Below are 26,034 nucleotides of genomic sequence, written 5' to 3'. Positions count from 1 at the left end.
CAGGCGTGGGTCCAGACTATCCCTGAGCAACCTGGAGAGCCCCTGCTGTGCCCAGAGCCAGCACAGCCCCCGAGTGAGCCCCTCTGGAGCTGTGGAGACTCTGGGAAGGGAATTGCTCCCCTGGCCTTTGGCACTGACCCCTGGCTGCTCTGGGGAGCAGGGGAGAAGTGCCAGGGTGGTGTCTCTAAGGAAGTGTAAGTGACCCAGGACGTGGGCAGCAAGTGGATGTGGGCAGGGATGGCCCGGTGAGCTGGGACTGGCTGTGTGGTCTGGGGCACTTCATTAGCAGTGCTCCTCTAATTAAACAGTGGCCTGAAGAAAGTCACAGTGATGGGCAGAGGCTCTGCCAGGGTGAGCTGTGAGTGTGGTTGGGAAGCTGGGTGGAAAATGTCTGAAAGGATGAGGGAGAGACATTTGGAGCCTGGAGATAAACAGGGCTGGTGGCCACAGTCCACTCATGACCCCCAGCTGTACAGTGTCCCAAATGGGTGACATTTAACCCCGTGTGGTGCTTTGGGAACAGCCTTTCCCCAGTGAGAGCAGGGAAAATCCTTCTCCTCACTGCTCTCTTCCCAAACTATAGCGAATTTCTATTAATGACTTAAACCAGGCTCGCACCTGCTGCTCCCTGGTTTTGTGTTATTTCCCAGTTAATGATCTGTGTGAAGCTGCTGCCTCAGAGCAGTCCCGTGGGCTTCTGCCCACCCAGTACGTCCCTGTTAGTGAGCAGAGTGCCCACAATATTCCAATCCCAGCACTGGATTCATTCTGAAAATCCCAAGTAATGGAGCTGTTTCTGTTACTGCTTTTTATTTTCACTTTCATTGTGTATAAAGTGCACATTTGGGTTGAAGCTGAGTGTGTGTTGCTGATCGTGGGGTCTGTCCCAGCTCTGTTCTGGCTCTGGTTGGTTTCGGAGTCTCAGACTTCATTTTTCCTTTTGAAGAAACAATACCTGCATTGCTTTAAAATGCTCTTGCTTTGGCTTAATGTAGACCATTCCGAAATAAACGTCCAGGAGAGACTTTGGGACAAAAAATGCTGGGTGGAGTTTGGATTTGTGGTGACATTCTCTGGGTTTGGAAAAGAAAAATGTATTAAATCCAGTGGACTACTCCAGTCTGAGCGAGATGGCTTCTTTTTTCCAGCAATAGGATATGGGAGGGAGGGAGGGAGGGAGGGAGGGAGGGAGAGGGATATTTACTGATTTGTCTTAGAGCCACAGTTTGGAATTTTTATACATGTGACCTTGTTGAGCTCAATAAAGAGTCGGCTCGGAACTACCTGTGCCTTGCGTGGGAACTGCTCTGCAGGGACGAGAACAATCGCCTTAAAGAAGGGAAAACCCACCGAGTTGGGAAGTCAGGCCTTGGAAAGGGTGGAAAAGAGGGAAATCTGCATTAATGCGTACGGATGAGCAGGCGGGCAGTGCCCGGTGAACTGTGCAGGATTTGCTGCCCCAGCTGAGCCGCGGTCCGGGCGCTGTCACAGGGCACGGCCGGGTGTCCGCGGCTGGCACAGGGTGGCTCCGGTGAGTGTCCCTGCTGTCCCCTCGCTGCCAGCCTGACCTCGGGCTGCGGAAGGAGGCGTGGAGTGTTTGTCCTGCGTGCAGCTGGCAGGGAGCTGGGAGAGAGCGGGGTTCTGTTCCGGGGGCTTGGAACAAGGGCTGTTTGTCCGGAGTGAGGAACGCGGCCGCGGTGCTGCCCTGCTCCGGGCTGGCGGGGCAGGAGGGCTCCGGTCACCCGGGCCAGCTCCAGCGCTAACAACTTTCCTTTTCTCCACTGCCAGGGCACCCGAGCAGCCCACAGTCTCCACAGCCCAGGAGAAGAGCACGGGACAGGGAATGCCTTTGCCTGCTCCATGCCTGGGAAGGGTCGCACCAGCCTGAGCCACGCCGCAGGTTCCAGTCAGCACAGGGATAGCTGGGGCCAGGGCTCCTGATGCATCAGCACAGGTTCCATGGCAGGGATCACCAGGATCTGGGCTCCTGCTGCTCCCAGACCCTTAACCCCCTGCAATCTTTATGCATGTGGTTACCCCTGAGTCCCTGCAGGCAGCCACAGGCCCCCAGCTCAGCCTGTGCTCTGCTGGTTTTAGGCGCAGAAGCCTCTGCTGAACAGCAAAGTCACAGTGAGAAGGTCTGAAATGCTTTTAACCACTGCTTGGAAAAGTGGGTATGGCCCCAGTGCTCTGCCCTTGTGACACAAGGGTCTGCTAGAAGCCCATCCTGTGCTGGTTGTGTTTGATCCTGTGCTCGGGAGGAGAAGACCCAGAGGTCAAAGCTGGGATCACGCTCAGCCCCCGCGGGCTCGGCTCCGCCGCCCCGGGCAGATGCGCGGAGCTGCCGGAGGTGCCCCTGGGTGTTTGTGTGGCCTCCAGCTGCCGCTCCAGGAGGGAGCAAAGCAGCTCCCAGGGGTCCCCTGTCACATCTGCCAGCCCCGGGCGGATGCCTCGGGTGCCTGAGGACCTCTCCCAGCGCCACACGTCTAGACGTGATCCCAGCGGAGGCTCTGTGGTGCCTGCTGACAGCTCCACCTCCTTTTCCTCGGCTGTGAGTGAGGGTAAGGGTACTGCCAGTATAAATGGGATCCTCGCTGCAGAGTGATTTTCCTTTTGGAGGCAGAGGTTGGGTGTTAAAGATTGTTAATGTTAAGTGTTCCTACCTGTAGTTAGCTACGGTTTGGTAGCAGCTTGTATGGAAAGTGTGTTACATTCCTGTCGCTTGGTTTGTTAATAATTCAGGAATTCCTGGTCCCAGGCACACAATTTGCTGCTATGAGGTTCCATCCAAAGGAGCTGTTCATTGAGACGTGCTCAGTGCCTGATCCCTGTGAATGGGACATGCTCAGCTCAGCTACCGTGGAACAGTTCCTGAAGGATGGATCCGTTTGCATGAGTGAAATGATGTTCTGTTAATGCCAGAACTCGGCATAATCCACCCTCTGCAGCAGCAGGGGAAGGAGCTCGGGGGCTTCTGCTCCCAGGGAAATTGCCATTCGTTTTCTCTGTATCAGAGGAGGCTCCAAATACCAGTTCATCATTGCTCGGGAAATGACATTTTGTTTTCTGCAGCGTGACATTATCGCTGTTGTGTAAATTCCACGTTGATGGCTGGGGAAAATGCCTTGGAAGGAGGATTTAAAGGCATCTGATCAGTGCTCTTCAGGACTTGGGAGCCATTTCTGTGCAGGCCAGGGTTTGCTGTCCTCCTCCCTTTTATTTTTATTGAACAGGATGTTCCGGTGACTCTTTGGCAGAGGATGTGGATCCCAGGAGCGGAACCACGGGTCTGGGATGGTCACACTGAGCCCTCCTCCCGTGCCTGAGCTGTGACTGGGGCCGCCCCAAGGCCTGGATTCCCTCTGTGGGGTGAGTGTGGCCAAGCAGGAGCAGAACAGGAGCTGGGAACCCACTTTTCCACTGGAGCCCCGGCACAGGGTGAGGCTCCGGGGTGAAGCGATGCACACCTGGGGGTTGTCTGGAATGTGCTTGGCCAGGAGGTTCCTCTCAGGGTTCCCATGGCAGTCAGGATCCCAGGCCCTGCTGATGAATGGGATTCCTTCAGCCAGCCAACAAGCAGTGGTGTGGTTTAGCTCTGCTGGGAGTGTTGGGAAGCACCAGGGCAGCTCCTCAGCTCTTGTCTTGCCCTCGTTTAAAGACAGATAAGGGTTGAAGGGAGCTACTTCTTTTTCTTCCCCTCCTAGTATTTCTTATCCCTAGAAAATCGATACTCCCATTTATGAATATTTGCCAGGCTTTTCATAACTTTTTCCATAAAATCGAAATCACCTGAGAAACCACGATCAGCAAACTTTTAAAAAAGCCTGTTCTGTACTGAAAACAGCTTTGGTAACACACCAGTGCCTTTGCGAGAAGGGCCTGGAGTGCCAGGACAAGGGGGAATGGCTTCCCACTGCCAGAGGGCAGGGTTAGGTGGGATATTGGGAAGGAATTGTTCCCTGGGAGGGTGGGGAGGCCCTGGCACAGGGTGCCCAGAGCAGCTGTGGCTGCTCCTGGATCCCTGGCAGTGTCCAAGGCCAGGTTGGATGGGGCTTGAAGCCACCTGGGGTAGTGGGAGGTGTCCCTGCCCATGGCAGGGAGTGGCACTGGATGTTCTTTAAAAAGGTCTTTTCAACCCAAACCAGTCTGATTTTTATGGTCTTATATATCTTATATCTATATAATATACATAATACAATAATCTCCAGCTCTCCTGCAGGTGCTGCTGCCTTCAAGCGAGTTAATGGGAGGTTTGGGACCCTTCCAGTGCCAGGAAAAGGTGGTGACCAGACGTGCTGCTGCTGCAGGTAAGAATTGGTGTGAGTGAGGAGTTTGGGAGTGGGGCTGGGCAGGTGCCAGGGGACACACAGGGACAGGGGCCTGGCAGGGGCAAGAACCTTCTGTACTACAAACCCAGGTGCGATGGTATCACAGAGAAAGTGAGTTTATTGAGTGAAATGCAGGGAGAGGGGTACAGAGAGAGGAGCAGAGGGTGAGGCCAGTGCAGTGATGCTGAGCGGTGTCCCCCTGCCTGGTGCAGGTTCTTGCTGCCAGGAGCACCTGGATGCTGCTGGGCAGGCTGGGAACACGGTGCTCTGCAGGTGTGAAAAAACCACCTCACCCTAAAGCACAGAAGTTTGTGGTGAGAGAGAAGAAGAGGGAGAGCCTCATCCTTTGGCTCACCCTGCATTTCTAAGGTGCCCCAGAGTTTCCCCTGGCAGTGCATCCAAGAGGTCACACTGTCCCTGGGGATTTGGCCCCTGTGCACAGAGGAGGGGGGACAATCCATGGCTAGGAGGGGATGAGCTCGGGAGGGTGGGATTTAATGGCTGGACGTGGCACTCAGTGCTCTGCTCTGGGTGACAAGGGTCCAAGGTTGGACTTGATGGTCTCAGACATCTTTCCAGCCTTAATGATTCTGTGATTCTTTGAAATGAAATCCTGGTTTAATTGTTGGCTCTGAAATCTGGTTTCTTTTCCCCTCTCGCCTCCCCTTGCTGACCAGCTGGATGGAGCAGCATAAGGAGCCTGCTGGGTTTTGAACAAAACAGTGCATTGGGATGCTCTGCAGTGCTCAAATTTAGTCATTTTGAGTATTTTGATATCCAGTGAGGGAAGGGGATCCTTGTGAAGAAAGGAGATCCCAGAGAAAGTGTCATAGCCAGAGCAGAGTGAGGAGAGAGTTACATAAACTTCTCTGACCTGGCGGCTGCGGCACCGCCGACATCCCAGAGAGGAGAGCCAGGACCTCGGGAGACCTCAAACCTGATTTAACAAACTGCTCATTCTAGTCGGGAATTTAAATTCTCAAGGACTGGGAAGAAAAACTCAGGAAATGGGAAAACAAACCTTCCCTTTGTCAGCTGCCAGTTTAACTCGGCAACCTCTGCTCCCCGGCTCTGCCTTTGGCCGGGCCCGGGGCGCTGCGGGGCTGCCCCGGTGGGAGCGGGAGCTCGGCTGGCTGCGCTGCCAGGGTGATCCCAGGGATCCCAGGGCCCACTGGGACTCCGCGGAGCTGCGCTGACCCGGATTTGAACCGCGACAGCTCCTGCACCGCTCCCGGCGGAGCAATCGGCCCCGGCGCCGCGGGGGTTAAAGCCGAGCTGGGCTGACACGGGCTGGGAGCTGGAAAAGCCCTACGAGGGATGCAGGCAGCGCCTGGCAGCAGGAGGTCGCTCCTTAAAGGGCACTGGGAATTGCTGTTGCCCAGTCCAGCCGTAACACACGCCGGGAATTGGGGTTCCCCCGTTTTCCCCGGGATGTTCGCGCCCTCCCTCCGGAGCTGGCGGCGGCGGAGCCGGAGTTAAAGCACAGCAAAGCCTCAGTCCTGCTCCCGGGCCGTCGGCCGGTGCAAATCCTCGCCGTCCCCTGGGCTGCCTCTCACCGTCTCCAGCCCACGGCCCCTCACAGGCGCTGGTGTGACTGCGCTTTGACCGCTGAGCTGCCCCATTGTCCCCAGCCTGTGTCCGGCTCCATCGCATTCCCGCTGGGATCTGGCTGCTGTTCCTGGGGCCGTGGGGCTGTTCCTGCCTGCTCTTCAGTCGCTGAGCTGACCTCAGGGCTCAGCTCCTCTTTCCTTTTCTCCTTCCCCTGACACTGAGTGTTCAGTGCCCTTGGGGGGGACACTCCATCCCCAGTGCTCCCATCCTGGGCCCGGGGTGGCTGCCCCTGAGCTCCTTAAGCCTCTAAGGATTTTTAAAAGTGATTTGGGGGTTGACCTGAGTCTGTTTTGTGGGCAGCCTTGGGAAGCCTGAGTTTCTGCTCGAGTCCTTATTCTCTGCTATGGAGGCATTCTCTCTGCTGGTAGAAATCAGGTCAGTGGTCACTCAAACTGGTCAGCAAAAGGTTTCAGCTCTGGTATCTTTTATCTAAAATCCACACAATCCCAGCGTTTCCCAGCAAATTCTTTGAGCACTGGGTAACTCTGGGTGCATTATCACAGAACTTTCAGTACTTAAGGGGATAAGAGGGTGGGGACAAACTCTTCAGTGGTGCCTGTTGTGACAGGACGAGGGGTGATGGTTTTATTTTGAAGGAGGGTCGATTTAGATTATATTTAAGAAAGAAGGTTTTTATTGCTGGGGTGGTGAGGCTGCGCAGAGAAGCTGTGGCTGCCTCATCCCTGGAAGTGTCCAAGGCCAGGTTGGATGGAGCTCTGAGCAGCCTGGTCTGGTGGAAGGTGTCCCTGCCCATGGCAGGGGGCTGGAATGAGATGGGCTCTCACTTGGTCTTAACCTTCTGTGATTCTCTGATCAGCCCGAATTGCTCAGCAGCACAACCAGCAGGGAGAAGCCTGGCAGGTCACTGCAGTCACCAGGACCTGTTGGGTTTGCCAGGCTGCCACAAGCCCTTGCTAAAGCTCCTGTGACCCTTCTTCCTAATCCATTCCCATACAGCCTGCCTGGCTCCAGCTGGTCCACCCAGAGGTGGAGTCTCCTCCACTGTGGAGGTGCTGCGCTTGGCAGAGCCTTGGCAGCTGGGTGCTCTGACTCTCTCCTTCCTCCCATGCCAGGTCTCTGGAATGCCCTGTGGAGTGTCCACGCAAGGTGTGTGGAGCCACGAACCTCCTTCCCCAAATGGCCTCTTTTCCATGCACGGGTTTGTTTCTTGTTTCCATCTGGAGCCTAAATAGCAAAATTCCCATCGTGGGCGAGACAGAGCTGGGATCTGCTTCCACCTGAGGTGTGCGAACTCCTCCTGCTGAGTTTCTCCATGGTGACAAACCCATCATTTTCCCTGAATTTTCCATGTATCAAATAAAGGCCTCAACTTGGAGATGCCTTTGGGTGCTAGGACTCTCCTCTCCTCTCCTCTCCTCTCCTCTCCTCTCCTCTCCTCTCCTCTCCTCTCCTCTCCTCTCCTCTCCTCTCCTCTCCTCTCCTCTCCTCTCCTCTCCTCTCCTCTCCTCTCCTCTCCTCTCCTCTCCTCTCCTCTCCTCTCCTCTCCTCTCCTCTCCTCTCCTCTCCTCTCCTCTCCTCTCCTCTCCTCTCCTCTCCTCTCCTCTCCTCTCCTCTCCTCTCCTCTCCTCTCCTCTCCTCTCCTCTCCTCTCCTCTCCTCTCCTCTCCTCTCCTCTCCTCTCCTCTCCTCTCCTCTCCTCTCCTCTCCTCTCCTCTCCTCTCCTCTCCTCTCCTCTCCTCTCCTCTTCTCTCCTCTCCTCTCCTCTCTGTTTAGCACCAGGAACAGATGTGGGCACAGCTGGATGAAGTCACGTTGTCTCCCAGCATCATTCCCAGAGCAGGAAGCACCCGTTCCCCGAGGTGTGGGTGTGTGACTGCAGTGCTGTGGCCAAGGGGCAGCTTCTGCACCAGGCAGGTGCCAGCCTTGGGAGGGTTTCCCAGCTGGAAACCCATTGTCCTGATTTGTGGTCAGAGTTCAGTTCAGGTTCTTTATTTGCATGGAAAATCAGGCCATGGTGGTGAAACTGGGCTTGGGGTGTTATTTCCCTCACCTGGGAGATAACTCCATGGATCCATGGATGTCCCCCCATGGTTCACGCCCTTCGAGACGCATTTCCCCATCACTCCGCACTGCAGAGGTGCCTCCCGACCATCTGATGTGTCCTCTGCTCCCAAAGGTGCCCCAAACATCCCAGCTCCGTGATGGGGGAGCAGCCTGAGCCTCCCTCTGCTCTCACAAGCTGCTGCTCATGTGGAGCCCCCTCACCACCCCCAGCCTCGGCCAGGACCACGACACCTTCCTGGGGAGTCCTCGAGGGCTCTCGTCCTTGTGCTCACCCCAAAAGCAGCGTCTGCCTCGTTAGATTAGCGTTGGAAAATCGCAGCCAGATGGTCGATCATCAGCTTCAGCAACCAGAGGAGCGCGGATATTTTAGGTTCGAGGGTTTCCCATTATGCAATGGCGCAGACACCGCGCGGGGGAGGCGTTGGGTTCTTCTTTCTTTGGGTTTACTAATAATGAGGGATTTGTTTGGATTTTTTTTCTCTTAAGTTAAGGGCCTTGAGCAGGAGTCTGATGAGGAGTGGCTGAGGGAGCTGGAAAGAGGCTCAGGCTGGAGCAAAGGAGGCTCAGGGGGGACCTTGTGGCTCTGCACAAGTCCCTGACAGGAGGGGGCAGCCGGGGGGGTCGGGCTCTGCTGGCAGGGAACAGGGACAGGAGGAGGGGGAACGGCCTCAGGCTGGGCCAGGGGAGGCTCAGGGTGGATATTGGGAAAATTCCTTAATGGAAAGGGTGGTCAGGCATTGAAGAGGCTGCCCAAGGCAGAGGTGGAGTCACTGGCCCAGGAGGGGTTTAAAAACCTGTGGATGTGGCACTTGGGGACAGGGGCCAGTGGTGGCCTCAGCAGTGCTGGGGGAATGGTAGAACTCGATGGCCTTAGAGTGCTTTTCCAGCTTCCCTGGTTCTCTGATCTCAGCACGGAAACGGGAGACTGGCTTCTCCCGTGGGTTGCTGTGGTTGACCTTTGGGAGGTGTAGTTAAAGCAGTGGGTGAGGAGTGCAGATCAGAGCTGAGCACGGGGACTGACCCTGACAGAACCGGTGAATTTGGAGAAGGAAGGAGCTTGAGGACAGGCGGGAATGCTCTGTGCCTGGGGCAGCCATGAGGGGAGCTGCAAAGGAGCTGGAGCAGTTTGTGATGGAGAGAAAGGGCAGCCTGGGGTGTTGGGTGTCTCTGGGCACCAGACCTGCTGCCTCCTGCAGCTTTTGTGGTCCTGGGCGGTTGGCCAAGGAGCATCTCCCTTCTTCCAGACACATCCAAGACATCGTGGTGTCCTTGTGCCCCAGCCTCTGGCACAGGAACCCTGCCCTGATCAAGAGCGGTGGGTGTTGTGTGACCCTGCAGGGCAGCAGGCTCAGCTGGGTCCACTTGAAAACATGGTTTTTGCCCTCCTGACCCTGAAGATTTTGAATAACTCAAGATTCAGAAGCAGCCAGTGCATCTGGAATATTTCTGACTCACTCATCGCGCTGGTATCTCGACACCAGCCCAAAATAGCTCCGTGCTGTGGAACAGCTCCACTGTGGATGGAGCAAAACAGCATCAAACCCCTCATGGGGTGCAGAGATGCCCCTGCAGCCACGTCACGGGGGAAACAGCCCCGTTTGCTGCCAGCCTTGCCCTATCAGGAGGGCACTGTGGTGAGGGGGCACTGAGGGGGTCCTGGTGCAGACCCCCCTCTCACCCCGCGGTCACTGCCTCGGCCAGAGGCTCCTCCAGCCTCTTCCTCACCCCTCGCCCCGTCCTGCCACGGGGGACAGAGCAAGGGGCTGACAGTGATGGCTTTAACAAGGTGGGCTGGAGGCAAAGAGGGGCTCCCAGCCGGAGCTGGGTGTCCTCCCCAGGGAGCAGCACCTCGAGGTGCTCAGGGCATCCCCAGCATCCCAGGCTGGAGCTCAGCATCATCTCCGCAGGGAGCTGGAGCCGGTGTGTTCTCCTGCCGCGCACGGGGGACACCAGAGCGAGTCCCTTCAGGGCTTCACAGGGAGATGGGCACCTCCAGCCCCACGTCTGGGGGCTCGGGGGGAGGTGGCCACAGCAGGAATTGTCCTGAATCCCGCCCCTTGTCCCCGGCGGGCGGAGAAGGGGTCCCCCAGGGGAGTGACGCCCGTGCGGTGACCCCTGACTAGCACAGGACCGCGAGCAGAGGGGATGTGCTGCACCCCCGCCAGTCCCGGGGCCCGCGCGGGGCCGGGACCGCGGGCACACGCGTGGCCCTGGAGCATCCTGGGGACGTCGGAGCAGCTCCTGCGCGTCCAGCCCAGGCGCGTCTGGGCTGTGCTGGGAGAGCCCTCTCCTGGTCGGTGTGCGAGGAGGAGCGGCCGTGCCCGGGAGCCTGCCGAGCGATCGGCCCGGGCAGTGCGGCTGTCCCGGGGGGTCCGAGTGTCCCAGGGGGTCCGGCTGTCCCACGGAGTCCGGTGTCCCAGGGATTTCGGCCGTGCTGGTCAGTGCGACAGCGCGGAGCTTTGAGGTCCAGCCCCAGTTGAGCACCACCCGGGCTGGCTCCATGGGAAGATCCTCGTGGGTCCCTCTGGGGGCTGGGGACCTGTCCCCCAGTTCCCTTCTGCCAGGGGTTGCTGCCAGGACCCTGCGCGGCGCTCACTGCGCTGAGGATGTCCCTGGGCTGGAGCAGGGATGGAGCAGTGTCCTTGCACAGGGACTGAGCATCGCCGTGACGGGACGGGGAACAGCCCCGTGTCCCCACAGTGGGACAGGGTCCCCAGGCAGGCACCAGGTGAGAGGGTGACACTCACCGAGTGCCATCATCTCCATACTGGGAGTCATACTGGGTGTGTCTCCTGACTCAGATGTGGAAATGGTGAGGGACAGGCCGGGGTGGGATGCAGCACATGGGGAACCCATCAGTGGGATGAGCTGGAGGGATCCAAGGGCCAGAGCATCCTCACGGATGGAATCTGGGGACCCTCCCGCCTCCCTGGCCCCTTCCCCTCCCTCCTCACGCGGGTGAGAAGCGGAGCCCCATCGTTTTTCAAATCTTTATTGTAAATAAATTCTGCGACATTGCAGGAGGCGGCCGAGCCCGGAGCCAGGGCCGAGCCCGGAGCGGCGGCCCCGGCGGCTCCGGCGGCGGCTCCCAGCACGTGCAAAGCGGGAGCTCGGGGCCAGGCGGGCGCGGGGCGGGCGCGGGGGTCCCGCCCGGCCCGGCGGTAGCGGAGCAGGCGGTGCGGGGTGGCGGCGGTGCGGCGAGGGGGGCACGGGGACGCCGCCCCGCTGTGCTCGTCCCCGGGACGGGACGGGGCCGTGGGCGCAGCGGGGGCTGGGGGGGCTTTGCTCGCTTGGCTCTGGAAGCACCGGGTGCCCCCCCCCCCCCTCCCCGCCGCGGGCCCTCCCACCCTGACAGCGTTAAAATCATTAAGAAAAATCCCGGTATTTATATATATATAGATATATATATATATATATTATAATGTCCCCAAACCCAGTGACAACGGTGGCTTCTTGCTCTGAACCAGGGGTGTCCCCTCGCCGCGGGGAGCACCCCGGCACCGTGGCTGTGACAGTTGTGGGGACACTGCGGTGACAGTGATAGAGATGGGGGGTTGATCCAGACCCCTGATGCCCACGGTGGTCCCAGGTCCCCATGTCTCCCAGCCCATTGCTGATCCATCACACAAGGAGCCACCACTGAAGCCCAGCCAGGGGATGTCCAGCCACCCCCATCCTGCTGTCACCTCCCACCCTGTCCCCTGTGGTGCCACCACAGCCACGGCACCCGTGGGTGCTCAGTGGGGCTGTCACATCAGGCTGGGGGCCACCACACACTTTGGCCATGGCTGGGCTTGGGGACACCCTTGGTCACCCTCTGTCTCCATGGCAAAGGCGCCTGCTGGTGGGCAGGGACACTGGGCAGGGAGGGGACACAGAGGGGACACCCCCACTCCGCTGTGGGCAATGGGTATCGTTCCCCATTGTCCCCCTGCTGAGTGTCCCCAGGGGTGTCCCCACACGCACACACACACGGGGTTGTGTCACCCAGTGCCACCAGGGACGTTCCCCCTCCATGCTGAGTGTCACCAGTGGTTAAAGGGACCAGTGTGGCCCCCGGTGCTCCGTGGTGCTGTGGTTTGGGTGGCCCCACAGAGCCACCCCATGCAGGGTGACATGTGCCACGTGCCACAGGGAGGGGGTGATGCCTCCCCCCAGCCTGCCGCGGGGGTGGGGGACACCCAGTCTGTGGGGAACGGGTGCCACAAGCCTGCCCTGGGACTGGGGTGACGAGTGCCACCCAGCGAGCAGCCCCATGTGTCCCCAGCCCAGGGCTCACCCTGTACCCTTGTCCCCTGGGGGGTCCTTCTGTCACCCTGAACCCCAGTGTCACCAGTTTGGGGTTCACCTGCCTGAGCTGGGGAAGTGGGGGAAGTCTTGAGGGAGAGCTGTCACCCGTGGGTGCCTGTCCCACCACTGGGGACTTCGGCATCCCATGGCTTGGGGGGTGCAGCCGTGACATGGGGGATCGGGGGAGAATTTCAGGGGACAAACCCCACACGGAGTTTGGGGGGGTGGGGAGGCACATCTAGGGGTGCAGGACTCGGCCCCCGTGGGACCCAGCCCAGGCACCGGGGGTGAGGGGGACGTGATTCCAGGCCCTGAACTGGGAAAGGGTGCTGGCCTCGTACTGGGTATTACTGGCCTGGTACTGGGGTATACTGGTCTCGTCCTGGGGTACACGGGCCTGCCTTTTGGGGTCCCAGGCCCCCGGCTGGAAGATGCTGCTGCAGGGCAGAGGGGGATGTGGGGCAGGGGCTCCCCGCTGGCCCCCCGGGTACATTCATTCATCCAGTGCCGAGCGCCGCCAGCCCGGGGGGGCCGGGGGTCCCCGTACATTCGTGGCGGTGCGGGGGGGGCCGGGGGGCGGTCCCGGGTGGCCCCCCCCGCTCTCCTCCTCGGCCGGACCCTCGGCAGCGCCGCCCCATTTAATTGCTGTTAATGAGGCGCTGGGGGGGTGGGGCAGAGCGGCCCCGCTCAGGCCCCCCCGGACCTGCAACACAGAAGTGGGGTGCGTTTAGTGGGGGGCTGTGACAGGGGGGTGACACATGGGGGGACACTGAGCTGAAATGAGCCAGCACCGGGGGGGGGGCTGCTGCCAGGCCCCCCCAGCCGCTGCTCCCGTTCAGCCGTGGGGGCACAGAGATGGAGACAGCACGGCCGGACACACAGCACACGGACAGACGGGCCCGGGGGCTCCCACGCCGTCAGGCTGCCGGACGGTGACGGTGACAGGGACGGTGACGAGACGATGGGGGGGACACGGTTACACTCCCTGCTGCGCCGGGTCGTACCTTCCTCGGCGGATGTTCCTTGGGGGGGGTGGCAGGGGGAGAGGAGAGGAGCATTAGTGCCACCCCCGTGTCCCCGCTGTCCCCCCTGGTGCGTCCCCCCACCCCGGTGTCCCTGGTCCCACAGGCAGCAGCAGTGTCCCAGTGCCAGGTAGGAGCACACACGGGGGGCCACCGACACAGCCCCGCCCCAGCACCCCATGCTTGGGGACAGACACGGCCACGGGGTCCGGGTGACAGTGACACCCCAATGGCACATGCAGGCAGGGCAGGCAGGGCCAGGGGGCAGGCAGGGGCTGGGACAAAGGACCAGGCAGGGCCAGGGGACCAGGCAGGGCCAAGGGGACCAGAGGCCGCACCGCAGGGGATGCCCAGCTGGGGGGACTGGCAGTGCCCCAGCAGGGCACGGCCTGGCCCTGGCGCGGTGTCGGTGCACGGGGGGGACGTGGCCGGTGACAGCAGCAGAGGGGACGAGCCATGCGGTGGCTGCTTACTTAAATCCCCAGCCTGTCCCCCCTAGGACGATGGCAGCCACCAGCACGGCCCCCGCGATGGAGCCGATAATGATATTGGTGCCACTGGGACCTGTGACAGAGGGGACAGGGAGGAGGGGACAGGGTCACACGTCAGTGGGAAGGGGACACGGGGACATAGCCCCAGGGATGCCCCAGTGCCACAGGGACTCGGGAAGGGGACAAACCCAGCCACAGGGAACATGTCAGTGGGGAGGGGACAGGGGGACACCAGGACACAGCAGTCCCAGTGCTGTGGGGACCTGGGAGGGAGGCAAACCCAGCCACAGGGACACACCTCAGTGGGGATGGGATGCGGGGACATGGGGACACAGCTCCAGGGATGACCCAGAGCTGTGGGGACCTGGGAGAGGGGCAAACCCGGCCATGCCCAGCTGAGCTGTGGCACCAGGGTGGGAGGACACTCTGGAGCCCCGGTGTGGCTGGGGACAAAGCGGGACAGCCCAGCCTGTGAGGCCTGGGGACAGCAGGGAGCCCGTGTCCCCGCGGGCACACGGACCCTTGTACCGCTCCGTCTCCCCCGTCGGCTTCGGCTCAGGGATGGGGTCGTAGACGCTGCAGTCCTTCCCCGTCCACTCCGCCCGGCAGATGCACTTCCCCTCGTTGCTGCAAACCTGTGAGAGGACGGCGTCACCCCCCGCGACCGTGACACTCCCCGGGTGTCCCCCTGTCCCCACCGCGCCCCTCACCCCGTGGTCGAAGCAGATCTTCCCGTCCCAGCTGCCGGGGCAGGAGCTGAAGTTAAAGGCGGTGGCTGGAAGGCATTTGCGGTCGAGACAGAGCATTCCGGGCCCGCAGGGCGTCCCGTCCTCCACGTAGCTCAGGTCCGAGCCATCCACCAGCTGCACGTGGCCGCCCCTGTGCCAGGACAGCCACAGCGGGTGACATCGGGACCCCTGGGACCTGGAGCCATCCCGGTCCCCACGGTGGCACCGTTACCTGCAGTCGACGTAGCGGTTCTGGTGGTAGAAGGTGGTGGTGGCGATCTCCCCGCTGAGCTCCCCCAGCCGCGGCGACCCCGAGATGTTGGCGCAGAGGAGGAAGCCGCAGAGGACGTCCCTGCAAGGCAGCGGTGGTGTCATTGGGATGGCAGGTGGCACCGGGACGGGCCGCGGGGACAAGGGTCACTCACTGCTTGTTGCACTGCAGCCAGCCCAGGCCCTCGCGCCCGCAGTTGCCCCGCTCCGTCCCCTCCACGTTCAGCTTCTCGTAGCAGAAGCGCTCGGCCGAGCCTGGCAGGGAGTGAGTGTCACCTGCTCGTCACCCCCTGCGTTCCCCCACCCCAGGCCAACACTCACTGCGGCCCCACAGCGCGTTGCACTGACGGTCCCGGGTTTTGCAGCGCCCGCCATAGCATCGTCCCTGCAGGGATGGGAGAGGGGTCAGGGGACTGGAGAGGAGTCAGGGTCCTGGAGGAGGCTCAGGGGGCTGGAGAGGGGTGATGAGGCTGGAGAAGGGCTTACACAGGTGCGCTGCAGGGAGGTGCTGCAGGGACAATGAGCCACACACATGTCCCCCCCACGCCTGGTCCCAGGACACTGCCCCGGCTCATGTGGTGCAGGGAGCAGGAGCCACACGTGTGCACAGCCACGGGACAGCAGTGGGGGCTCAGGGCCCCCTGCTCACCCCAAAGCCCACAGCCATGTGTGTGTGCGTGGCTCAGCTGTGGCTGCAATTGCTGACAAAAAGTCACAGAGGCACAGACTGGTTTGGGTTGGAAGGGACCTTAAAGCCCATCCGGTTCCATCCCCTGCTATGGGCAGGGACACCTCCCACCAGACCAGGTTGCTCCAAGCCCCATCCAGCGGGGCCTTGGACAGTCCCAAATGTGCTTCCAACACGCACAAGCCCTGATGCTGGAGCCCGGGGGGATGTGCCCAGCCCCAGGGCTGTGTCCCACCAGGCTGGGCTCAACTCACCTGCTCGTTCTCACAGAAGTATCCATCCAGCTTGTGGAGGTTGGGGGGACACTGTGGGGACGTGGAGAAGAGGTTGGGTGATGCCACAAGGCCCCACAACATGTCCCACCATGTCCCCCCGGCCCCACTCACCTGGCTGGAGTCGCCGGTGCAGGTCTCGGGGATGTCACACTCGTTCACAGCCTCCCGGCAGGACACGCCACGTGGCTCGTACTGCCCGGAGCACAAACCCAGCTCATCAGGAACGGGACAGGACCCCACTGGATCCACATCTGGACCCGGGCCCCCTGAGCCCCCTGGATGCTCCCAGCCCCGCACCTTGCAGCCCTTGCAGCAGAGCCCGTCGCTGCACATGGCGTCATGGGTCAGGGTGCACTTCTTGCAGCAGTTTCCCCCGCTCCTCGCACACTCCTGCCAGGACAGCAGCGGGAATCACGGCCATCAGCCCCCTGGCAGCCCCGGCAGCCCCCCAGAGCGGGGGAAGCAGCCCCCCGACCCTGCTCACCGCCAACGAGCCACAGTCGCACTCCTCGCCTGCCTCCACGAAGCCATTGCCACACTCCGGAGGGTCCAGGAGCTGCCGGGACCGAGGGGGGGACATCATACACACACATGAGAGCTGCTGGGGACCCCTGAGCCAGCTGCTGCCATGGGTCCCCCGAAAAGGGCATCACATCCCTGGGGAATGGCAGCACCCCCAAACTGCTGCCAAGCACGAGGCTCTTCCTGCTCTGGGGGTTCAGCAACAGCACCTTGACCGTGGCAGGAGTTGGGGACGCCACGAGTCCCGAGGGACCCCAGAAGCCACCCCCAGAGCATCGCTCGCCACTGTGACCCCCAGAGGGGTCGGGGAGGCCGTTACCTTCAGGGGTTTGTTGAAGAGGCAGCTGCCGCCGCCGTCCTGCAGGAACTGGTTGTACTCATCGATGCTGCAGCGGGAGAACTTCCGAGGGAGGTAGTACCTGCGGGATGGGGGTCACTGTCACACCCTGCCCTGCCCGGGGGCACTGCCAGGCACCCGAACCCGGGCAGGACCTCGGCGATGCCCCCGCCGGCAGCGCTGACACGAAGTGTGCAGGGGATGTGGCAGTGCCACCCCGAGCGGGCACCCACCCTGTGTCCTCCATGATACAGCCCAGCCACGAGTCCGGACACCGGCAGTCCCCTGGGAGGAGAGGAGAGGACAGGGCTGGGGGTGCTCACTGTCCCGCCGCCGGCCTGGTGGCACCGCGGAGCGTCCCCACCGTCCCCACGGCCCCGCGGGAGGCGGGTACCTGCGGCCGTGCGGTGCTTGTTCCACATCATGCCCACGTTCTGCCCCAGGGTCTGCGCCAGTGTCACCGCCATGGCCGCCACGTTGCCGTACTGCGCGGGAGCGACGCGGTGTCACCGCAGGGACCCCCGTCCCTGTCCCCAGCCCGCCCTCGCGGGGGTCTCGCCGCACCCACCTCGTTGACGCCGCCGGCGCGGGCAGGGGAGCAGATACCCCCGACAAAGGCGGTGCCGCTGCGGCTGCTCTGAAACGTCCGACCCCTGCGAGGAAGAGGATGGTGGGGACGGGGGACGCGGTCCCGGGCCCCGGGGGGGGGGGACGCGTGGCCACCGCGCTCACGAGAAGAGGTGGACGGTGTCACTGTGCTCTGCCAGCCCCTCGCGCCGGTACTTGACAAACTCGTTCAGGGTCTCCAGGGAGTCTTGCCCCATCCGGATCCGGTCCTCCGCCGCCCACGTCTCCATGGCCACCAGTACGATGCGGGTGTTTAGCTGCTCCTTGTAGATCTGTGGGAACAAAAGGACGGTGCTGGGGACGCGACCCCTCCCAGGGACAAACCCACCAGCTACCAGGGATAAACTGCTGCGGACAACTTGAGGAGCTGGGCACACACATCTGTCACCAGGGACAATTCCCGGGGACAAAACACCAGTGGGACAAACCCACCAGGTGCCAAAGAAGAAAAACAAGAGTGGGACCAACTACATGGGGACAAACTCTCAAGGGACCAACCCAGCAGGTGCTGAGGACCAAGCCCCCGAGATAACACCAGGAACTAGGGACAAACTCCCTGGGAACAAATCCACCAGCTGCTGGGAACAGTCTCCTCAAGGACAACCCCCCAGGGACAAACCCCACCAGGACTGGGGATAAACCCTCTCTCCAGGGATAAGCCCACTGGGGATAAACCCCTTGGGAATGAAGCCCCCAAGGGACAAACCCATCAGGTGCCAGGGATTAACCTTCCCAGGGACAATCCCCCCGGGGACAAATTCCTTCCAGGGACCCCCCTCACCATATCAGCCAGATTGACCACGGACTTGGCGAAGTTGCTGGTGAGAACCACGGACTTGCGGAGCTGCAGGAACTGGGAGCACACCAGGGCCAGGCGGGATTGGGGGGGCCAGCCCGACCCCTCACTGCCCCCGCCAGCCCCTGGAACCTCCCACTCACCAGCTGATGGTCGTTCACCACGGCCAGCTCGATGTACTTGGTCTCGCTGTGCACCGTGTGCTGGGCTCGGCGGACCTGCAGAGGGAACCCGCGGCTGAGCTGGCACCGGCACCCGGATGGGGCTCCTGACCCCGCCAGGGATGTTTGGGGTCCAGGGAGAGGGGAGAGCCACTGGGTGGTCTTGGGATGCAGCCCCAGCAGTATTCCATTGGGTCCCCTGGGCACCCCTGAGCGCAGGCAGGAGCAGCACCCTGCAAACACCACCCCAGCACCCACGGAGCAGCCTGGCTGCACCCGCAGCCAACTGGCAGAAATCAACCAGGGTCAAGCACACTTGTCCCCTGCCCCATGTCCTCCGTCCCCTGCCCTGTGTACCCCGTTGACCCCACTAACCTGCCGCCGCCGCCGCAGCTTTGGTGTCCCACCCGGGACACGCTGGCTCAGCGCAGGGAAGAGGCAGCCTGGAGGGAGGGGACAGAGATGGTGGGACACAAGGACACGGGGCCACTGAGGCCACCGATCCCCAGGAACAGCTCCGTGCGAAGGCTCACCCAGTCGGGGGCAGCTGGGGACGCGCTGGACGATGTGTGGCCGAAGGCCCTGCCACGGGGAGAGGTGTGTCACGGCCGTGCGTGGAGGGGAGGACTGCCACGTCCCCGTGTCCCCATGGCTGTCCCCAAGCCACAGCCAGACCCGTAAAGCTGCCTTGGGGACACTCAGGCAGGCACACGGCAGTGCCACCGCTCACCTGCCCGTGCTCGGCGCCCGCCTGGGGCTCGATCAGGTACGTGGCTCGGCCGTCCGAGAAGACGCCGCTGCAAACAGAGGTGGGCGTGTCGGGGTGCAGAGGGGTGCGGCCCCCCGGCCCCCCTGGCAGTGGGGGTACTCACCGCAGGCCCTGGCAGCTGGAGAGAGCGGCGAAGGAGCGGGGCTGCCCCCGGATCCGGCCCTGGTAGTAGCAGTGCTCCCCCGCGCCCTGCGGAGCGGGGACGGGCGCTGAGTCCCGAGTCCCGCCCTGCCCCGCACCCCCAGGGGCCGCACCCAGCCCGGGGGCTCTGGGGTTCACTGCCGGGCACCCTCAGGGTGTGCCTGGTGCCCACAGCACCCAGGGATCCCCCGCTGGAGGAGCATCCCCCATCACCATGGCAGCCCCCCCATGCAGGGGCTGGGCACCCCAGGGGCAGTGGGCACCGAGGGGCACGGGGGTGGGGATGAGCTGCTTGGGACCATTCGTGGGCTTTTGTGGGATTTATGAACCGGCCACCACAACCCCTGCACTGGCACAGTATGGCACGGCATGGCATGGCATGGCATGGCATGGCATGGCATGGCATGGTTTGGCACAGCACAGCGTGATTTGGCACAGCACAGCGTGATTTGGCACAGCATGGTTTGGCACGGCACAGCACAGCATGGTTTGGCACAGCATGGCACAGCATGGCACACATCTTACCGTGCTGTGGCTGCCGTTGCTGCCCGCGCCGACGTGCCGCTCCACGTAGTGGGAGGCAAGGAGGTGGCTGCAGGGAGCAGGTGGGGGATGAGAGGCCGTGGGGTGGGGAAGAAGAGGAGGAAGAGAAGGAAGAGGGAGACCACAGCAGCCATCCATGTGCAGGGCACCACCCCAGTGTGGGACACCACCCACCATCCATATACACGGAACCGCCTCAGCATGGGAACCCCCAGTTTGGGAGGGCGCTGGCGTCCCATGGGCCCCTCTCCCCTCTGCTCCTCCCCCCGGCTCAGCCCCCACTGCTGCAGCTGGGATGGCTCCGCACAACTGCCCCATCCCCGAGCACCCCCCAGCCCCTCCCCTCCTCCCGGGGGGCACCAGCAGGCCCATGCTGGGTCTCCTGCCCGGACCCCCGGGTCACTCACTGGTTCAGCCGGAGATCGAGGGTGAAGGCTGAGCCGAAGGCACGCACCATGAAGCTCACCTGTGCCAGGTGCAGCCCCTGCAGGACAGCCAGAGCCGTCAGCCCCCCCGCCTAAAATTCATAGCTAAAATAATAATAAAACCCCAACCCAAATATGCAGTCTGTTTTCTTTTTTTCGCCGAAAAATTCAGCCTAAAAGAAAACCGGGTTTTTTTTCTTAAACCCATCACCCCCTGGAGCACTGGGATGGCACCTGCGTCCCATCGCCCCCTCCGCGGGTGCCGTGCGGGGCTGGGGGTGCCGGAGGGTCCCCCCGGCGCTGGGCCCAGCCCGGCCGCGGCAGCCGAGCCGCCGCTTCTCCCGCCCTGCGGCGCCGCCGCTCCTGACCTAATTCCTGCCGCCGGCAGCGGCAGCGGGAGCCGAGCGCTGCGGCGCGGCCTCAGCCCCGGCAAACTCGGCGCAGGGGTGAGAGCCCGGCAGCGGCTGCGGGCCCCTCCGGTGCTTCACATGGCGAAACGGCAGAAAAGCCAAACCCGTCCTGGCGTGCCCTGTCCCCTCGCTGGGAACCCAGCGCAGCTCGGGATGAGGACACTGGGATGAGGAACCGTCTGTCACCACGGGGAGGGGATGTCCCAGGCCCCGACCGCAACCCTGGGGTCTGGCAGCAAGGCCGGAGAGGGCTCTGCCGCGGGGACCTAGCCCCGAATTCCCCAGGATCTCCGCCGCTCCCTCCCCCCGCGACACCCTGGCTTAACACCTCCCTGGCCTCCCGCCAGCGCGGCGGCTGCCGGCGCTTCCCGGCGTCCGGCGGTTTCACTCGACGCCGGGTGTAAATCACCTCTGCGGCGAGAGCAGCTCCTCATCTCGCCTTTATCCGGCGCGGACGGGGATCGATGGGCGCCGGCCTCCGCGGCTGCCAACACCTCAACTCCCCCGTGCCGGATGGGGCGCATGTGCCGCTCCCCGAAACGCTGGGACAGCCGGCCTTGGGGTGAAGGTCACTGCCCAGTGCCCGAGCCCGGGCTGGTCTGGGGAGCAGCACTGGGGGGGACATGGGCGCCGCTCCCACGCGGCCTGGATCCGTCCTTGCCGGACCCACGAGCCTGTTCCTGTGGGAGCCCTGCCCGCCACCTGCCCCCTCCCGTTTCATCCCTCCCAATGCCCGCGCGCCACTGGTTCCCAGATTTAATGGGATTTCGCGGCACAATTCAGTGTCCCTCCTGGGAGGATGGCAGCGGGATGGTCCCTGGGGGGACGAGGGCTCCAGTTCGGGACGCTGGTACCCACGCACACGCTGGGTGCGGCTGTCTGGGGACCTGGACCTTCCACCTGCCAGGGACCCCGGAAAGGGAGCGGCTAGGGGGCTGTAGTTCACTTACGGGTCCTCCGCCTCCTCCTCCTCCTCCGGGCTCATTCCTGACCCTGGTGTCCAACTGATGCTTTGGGACTTCTCCTCCCGAGCTCTGCCCCACCAGCCGGCTGGGGTGGGTGATTTGGGACACCACCCGCCCTTCCTGCCATGTGGCCCGCGGGAGCCTCCGCGGCAGCGCGCCGGCCTGCGCGGCAGGACCTGCGGGGAGGGGACAGGGTCGCGGCCACCCTGGAAGGGCTGGGGGCTCGGGGGGCTGCGGAGGAGAAGGGATGGAGACACAGGGGCCTTGGGGACATGGGGACGTGGAGGGCTGGGGACGAGGAGGGACAGGGAGATGGGAACACGAGGGGACAGAGCTGGTGAACACGCTCGGGGGGTGACCCAAGTGTGGCACTGCATCCAGAAGGGGACACCCATGTCCTGGATGGGAACATGGAGGGTGGGTACAGGGGTTGTCCCAGGGTGGACAGCTGGGGAACATCCAGGTGCGCTGGTGTGCCCAGGAGGGGACATCCAGCAAGCACGGGCTGGGAGGGGTGCCCAGGGGATGGGGGTGACCAGCAGGAGAATACATCCGGGTGGGGAAGCTCAGGAGGTCTCAGATACAGTGGCATGTCCTGGAAGGGACACACAGGGGACATGGGTGGCTGATAAAGTGATGCGTCCCGGGGGGGTCATGCAAGGGAGACGGGGGCTCAGAAATGCCATCACACCTGAAGGAAAGGTTGGGGGGGGTCAGCATATCCTGGAGAGGACATCCAGGGAAAAGGGGGGACTGGAATGGGGACGCATCTCAGAGGGGACACCCAGGGGACAGGGAGGGTCGGGATGGGGACACCACCGAACGGGAGATGGAAGACTGGTATGGGGACACCCCCCCTAGAAGGGACAACGAGGGGACAGCAGGACTGGTGCAGGGACACCTTTGGAGGTGACAGCCAGGGGACACGGGGGGTGGCCGCTATGGGGAAACATCCCAAGGGAACGTGGAGGGCTGCTATGAGGACATCTATGGGGACATGCAGGGGACGGGGAAGCCGAGATGGGGACACATCCTGAAGGGGACACGGGGTCTGCTATGCGGCCACCTCCGGAGAGGGAACACGGCGGGGGCCGGTGCGGGGACAGCGCGGTGGAGGGCGCGGGGCCGGAGCAGGCGCGGGGCCGGGTCCGGGGGGGGACGCGGGGCTGAGGGGCCGGTGCGGGGCCGGGGCTCTGCGGGGCCGGGGCCGGGCAGGTGCGGGGGGATCGCGGGCCCGGCCCCTCCCGGGGCTCTGCGGGGCGGCGCTGCGGAAAAATGTGTCGATGCAGCGAAAAAGCCGCAGCGGCGGCGGCGGGGCCGGGAGCGGAGCGGGGCGATGCGGGGCCGGGAGCGGGGCGATGCCGGAGCGGGAGCGGGTCCGGACCTACCTGCCCGCGGGGCGAGCGAGAGCAGCGCGGCCAGCAGCCACCCCCGCAGCGGGCTCATGGCTCCCTCATGCTCCGCCAGCGGCCGCGCCGGGCCCGCCGCGCCGGGGACCGTCACCGTCCCGTCCGGCCCCCCCCGCCCCGGGCCGGGCCAGCAGCGCCGCCCCCGCCCCGCCCGCACGCGGCCCCGGGCCCGCCGGACCGGACCGGCACCGGCACCGGCAGCGCCGGCAGCGGCACCGGCAGCGCCGCCCCAGGCCCGCCCCGCCCCGCCCCGCCCCGCCCGGGCCCGCCGCCCCCGGTATCGGCCCCTTCCACCCTCCCCGCCCCGGCTGCCGCAGCGCCGCTGGCACCCGCGGCACTGCAGCACCGGAGCCCCACTGGCATCACCCCCGGGCCGGCATCACCCCCGGCCGGTACCGGAGCTCCCGGTCGCTTCATCCCCGGAATGGTACCGGAGCGGCGGGCCGGCACTGGGCACCCCGCACCAGCAGGGACTGGAGTGGATCAGGCAGTGCCAGATCCCTCCCAGCCAGCATCAGACTGTGTCCCCCCGCACCCACCAGTACAGGAACACCAGTACGGGCACTCCCCAGTCTATACTGGACCTCCCGAGGTCTGGAACCCTGAGCCAGAACCAAACCCCCTCAGCCACTGCTGCCCCCCCCCCCCCCGCAGCCAGTGCAGGACCCCCACACCAGTACCAGCCCCTCCAGCCAGTACCAAACCCTCCAGACACCAGTACCAGGCACCCCAGCCAGTACAGGGCCTCCAGCTGGGATTGGAGGCCCCCAGCCTGTACCGAGTTCCCCTCGGCTGGTACCGAGTCCCTGACTAGTCCCTGACTAGTCCCCAGTCCCCAGCTGGTTCCCAGCCAGCCCCAGAGCCCCTGTAGATTGTACTGGGGCTTCCAACCAGTACCAGGACCCACAGCCATTATCAGAGCCCCCCATCTGGGACTGAAGCCCCCACCCAGAACCACCTTCCCAGCTGGAACTAAGCCCCTGACTGGTCCCAGGGCTGGTGCTGGCTGTGGCTCGGGCTGGAGCCGGGGGTTCCAAGGGGATGGTGCTGAGAGCAGGAAGTGCTGGTGCCCAGCACTGGGGACATGGGGTGATCCTGGGCCATCCCCAGTGGGTGAGTGATGTCACCCAGAGGTTCTGAGGAGTCCCCACCCTCAGGAAGCACCAGAACCAGGAGTCTGTCTCTGCTCTGATTGTGTTCCCTCCTGGTGGGAATGGAACAATTTTAGGGAGACAAGCCCCAGTAAATTCTTGTTTATTGCAGCTGGAGGAGGGGAGAGCAGCATGGGGGGTGATGCAGCTCATGGGGGGAGGCAGCACAGCCACAGGCACCTCCAGGAGGGGCTGTCCTGGTGGGCACAGAGGCTCCAGCCCCAGGTGATGGATGCACCAACCATTGCAGAGAGGACTATTCCCTCAGGACTGAGGGTGGGACACAGACCTGGAGACCACCAGCCCCAGCTCTTCCTTCTGGGGGTGCCCAGGGCCACCCTTGGGCTCCCCGTGGAGGGCAATGGGCAACCTCTGCCTGTGTCGGACCAGGGGACAGGGGCTCAGCTGAGTGACCACATGCTCCAGAGTGGGGAGGATGCAAGTACTTCAGTGGCCCCAGCTCATCCCAGCTGCCCTGGGAAGGCCCTGGAGCTCCTCCAAAAGAGCAACCTGGGGGCCCTGAACCCCCAGTTCACATGCCTCACCCTCCTCCAGGACCTTTTTGGTCCATTTTGTGTTGCCACTCCAACAAGTCCCTGTGCAGCTCAGCCCATCACCCGCAGTGCTGTAGGGAACCGAGCCCAGAGGGGCGGGTGCACCCTGGCCTGCTTTGAGCAGAGGATGTGCTGAGGGCTGTGCTCAGACTGGGGGGCTCAAAACCCCCTCGCACCCCCAGGCTGACCGATGGGGAGGCACTCACAGGGACAGCTCCCACGGGGGCTGCACAGGAACAGGCTCCAGAAACGCCTTCTCAGCCACACCCAGGGGGTTCCCGAGGGCTTTCCAGGCAGATCAGCCCGGATCAGCCCCACCTCCCTCCATGACAGCATTGGGGCAGGCAGGGCTTCCAAACTGGGACCTGCTGCCCTCAGACCTGCCTCTTGCTCCACGCAGTGAGGGGAGGAACTGCAGCATCAGGCGCAGCAGAGCTGATCCAGCAGCTGCTTGGCTCCTCAGGAGCTCTGAGCCTGCTAGCCTGAGGGGCAGAGTCCCTCTCAGTGCCCTCCTGGTGCTCCTCAGCACCACAGGGACAAAGGGGTGCTCAGCCAGGGTGGATCTACACCAGGGAGCAGCTGATTTGTGGAAGGTGTCCCTGGCCTGGGCAGGGAGTCGGAACTATATGATCTTTAAGGTTCCTTCCAACCCGAACCATTCCAAGATTCTGTATCTGCAGCCAGAACATCTGACCCAAGGCCTACAGGGTCCCCAAGTGGCCATAAAGCAGCTGCTTCAGTCCCCCAGAGCAGGGACCCCACAGTGTAAGTCACTGGTCAGCATGAGGAGGGGGCAGGCGGCACTTGGGGGTCCCTCTCCCGTGCCAGGCTTGGCGAAGGACAACAGATCTCCCAGGTCAGCTCACCACCATGAGGTATCCCAGTCTCCACAGGGGACAAACTGGAGCTCTGGTCACCCAGGCCAAGGGCCTGGAGGGGCCATTCCTGAGTCCCCAGGGCACCCTCGTTGCTGTCTGAGGGGCACAGAGCTGGTCACTGCCTCCAGGAGGCCGAGCACACCAGGACAGTGGCTGCTATAACCAGGGGGTGCTCCAAACCCCTCTCGCTCTCTGCCTGGGATTACCTCCCTGCTGGGACAGCCTGTGGCTGCAGGGACGTCTCCACAGCAGAGCCCCGAGCCCAGTAGGGTTTTGATCAGCCCTTCATTACAGGGGCTGCAGGAGGTAAAGGACTGGGGTCTGGCTGTTGCACTGGAGAAGGATTTAGCTCAGGAGGAACCTCTGAAGCCTCGTGTGTCCCAAGTCCCTGCTCCCACTACATGATCCCACTTCAAGCCTTTCCTTTGAGCCTGGAGTGAAGGAGAGACTGTTGTCCTTCACTCCAGGATTGAACATTCTCCAAGGACAGACAGACCCCACTCCTCTGGGTGCCTGGCCCGGGACTGTCCCACTCTCCTGCCTTTCCTTTTCCCAACCTGCAGCTGGCAGCAGGCTGACACCTGGCACCACTGAAGGGTTGGCTCCATTCTGCTTGGCA

General features: G+C 63.0%; 1 protein-coding gene and 2 long non-coding RNA genes across 6 annotated transcripts; 2 read left to right on the top strand and 1 right to left on the bottom strand.

Annotated features, from left to right (window-relative positions):
* The first annotated feature begins 1,655 nt into the window (after positions 1–1,655).
* On the top strand, positions 1,656–4,303 carry LOC116435334. The gene is made up of 3 exons (XR_004236766.1): positions 1,656–2,561; positions 3,234–3,369; positions 4,209–4,303. It is a non-coding gene; the product is annotated as an uncharacterized LOC116435334 (long non-coding RNA).
* Positions 4,304–4,909: 606 nt separating this feature from the next.
* Positions 4,910–7,275, top strand: LOC116455789. The gene is made up of 2 exons (XR_004244480.1): positions 4,910–6,314; positions 7,013–7,275. It is a non-coding gene; the product is annotated as an uncharacterized LOC116455789 (long non-coding RNA).
* Positions 7,276–11,353: 4,078 nt separating this feature from the next.
* ADAM11 (ADAM metallopeptidase domain 11) lies at positions 11,354–23,043 on the bottom strand. 4 transcript variants are annotated; one of them, XM_032091653.1, is made up of 27 exons: positions 22,812–23,043; positions 21,409–21,599; positions 20,031–20,107; positions 19,606–19,672; positions 19,043–19,128; positions 18,901–18,967; positions 18,704–18,752; positions 18,546–18,613; positions 18,153–18,227; positions 17,995–18,066; positions 17,319–17,485; positions 17,155–17,239; positions 16,981–17,071; positions 16,820–16,871; positions 16,569–16,668; positions 16,212–16,283; positions 16,025–16,117; positions 15,839–15,919; positions 15,707–15,757; positions 15,086–15,149; positions 14,920–15,019; positions 14,727–14,846; positions 14,477–14,645; positions 14,287–14,401; positions 13,749–13,839; positions 13,258–13,275; positions 11,354–12,956 (listed from the first exon to the last, which is right to left on the bottom strand). In XM_032091653.1, exons 1-27 carry the CDS (start codon positions 22,867–22,869, stop codon positions 12,941–12,943), a joined length of 2,295 nt encoding a protein of 764 aa, XP_031947544.1. In that variant the 5' UTR covers positions 22,870–23,043; the 3' UTR covers positions 11,354–12,940. The 4 variants fall into 4 exon arrangements, with proteins under 4 accessions (XP_031947544.1, XP_031947545.1, XP_031947542.1 ...); XM_032091654.1 differs by lacking the exon at positions 13,749–13,839; XM_032091652.1 differs by lacking the exon at positions 11,354–12,956 and having other exon boundaries at positions 13,141–13,275.
* Positions 23,044–26,034: the final 2,991 nt, after the last annotated feature.

The sequence above is a fragment of the Corvus moneduloides genome, chromosome 26 (genome assembly GCF_009650955.1).
Source record: "Corvus moneduloides isolate bCorMon1 chromosome 26, bCorMon1.pri, whole genome shotgun sequence".
In the NCBI taxonomy this organism is placed as follows: Eukaryota; Metazoa; Chordata; class Aves; order Passeriformes; family Corvidae; genus Corvus; species Corvus moneduloides.
Note: the sequence above shows the minus strand (reverse complement) of the source record. Positions and strands in the feature narration are given on the sequence as shown.

What these genes read in the sequence shown, in the direction of transcription:
- ADAM11 (XM_032091651.1), bottom strand. Translation starts at nt 22,869, where the DNA reads ATGAGCCCGCTGCGGGGGTGGCTGCTGGCCGCGCTGCTCTCGCTCGCC. An exon ending in TCCAGCTGCCAGGGCCTGCG is followed by an intron (nt 18,968 to 19,042) that starts GTGAGTACCCCC and finishes CTCTGTTTGCAG; the next exon opens with CGGCGTCTTCTCGGACGGCC. An exon ending in CGGGCGCCGAGCACGGGCAG is followed by an intron (nt 18,753 to 18,900) that starts GTGAGCGGTGGC and finishes TCCCCGTGGCAG; the next exon opens with GGCCTTCGGCCACACATCGT.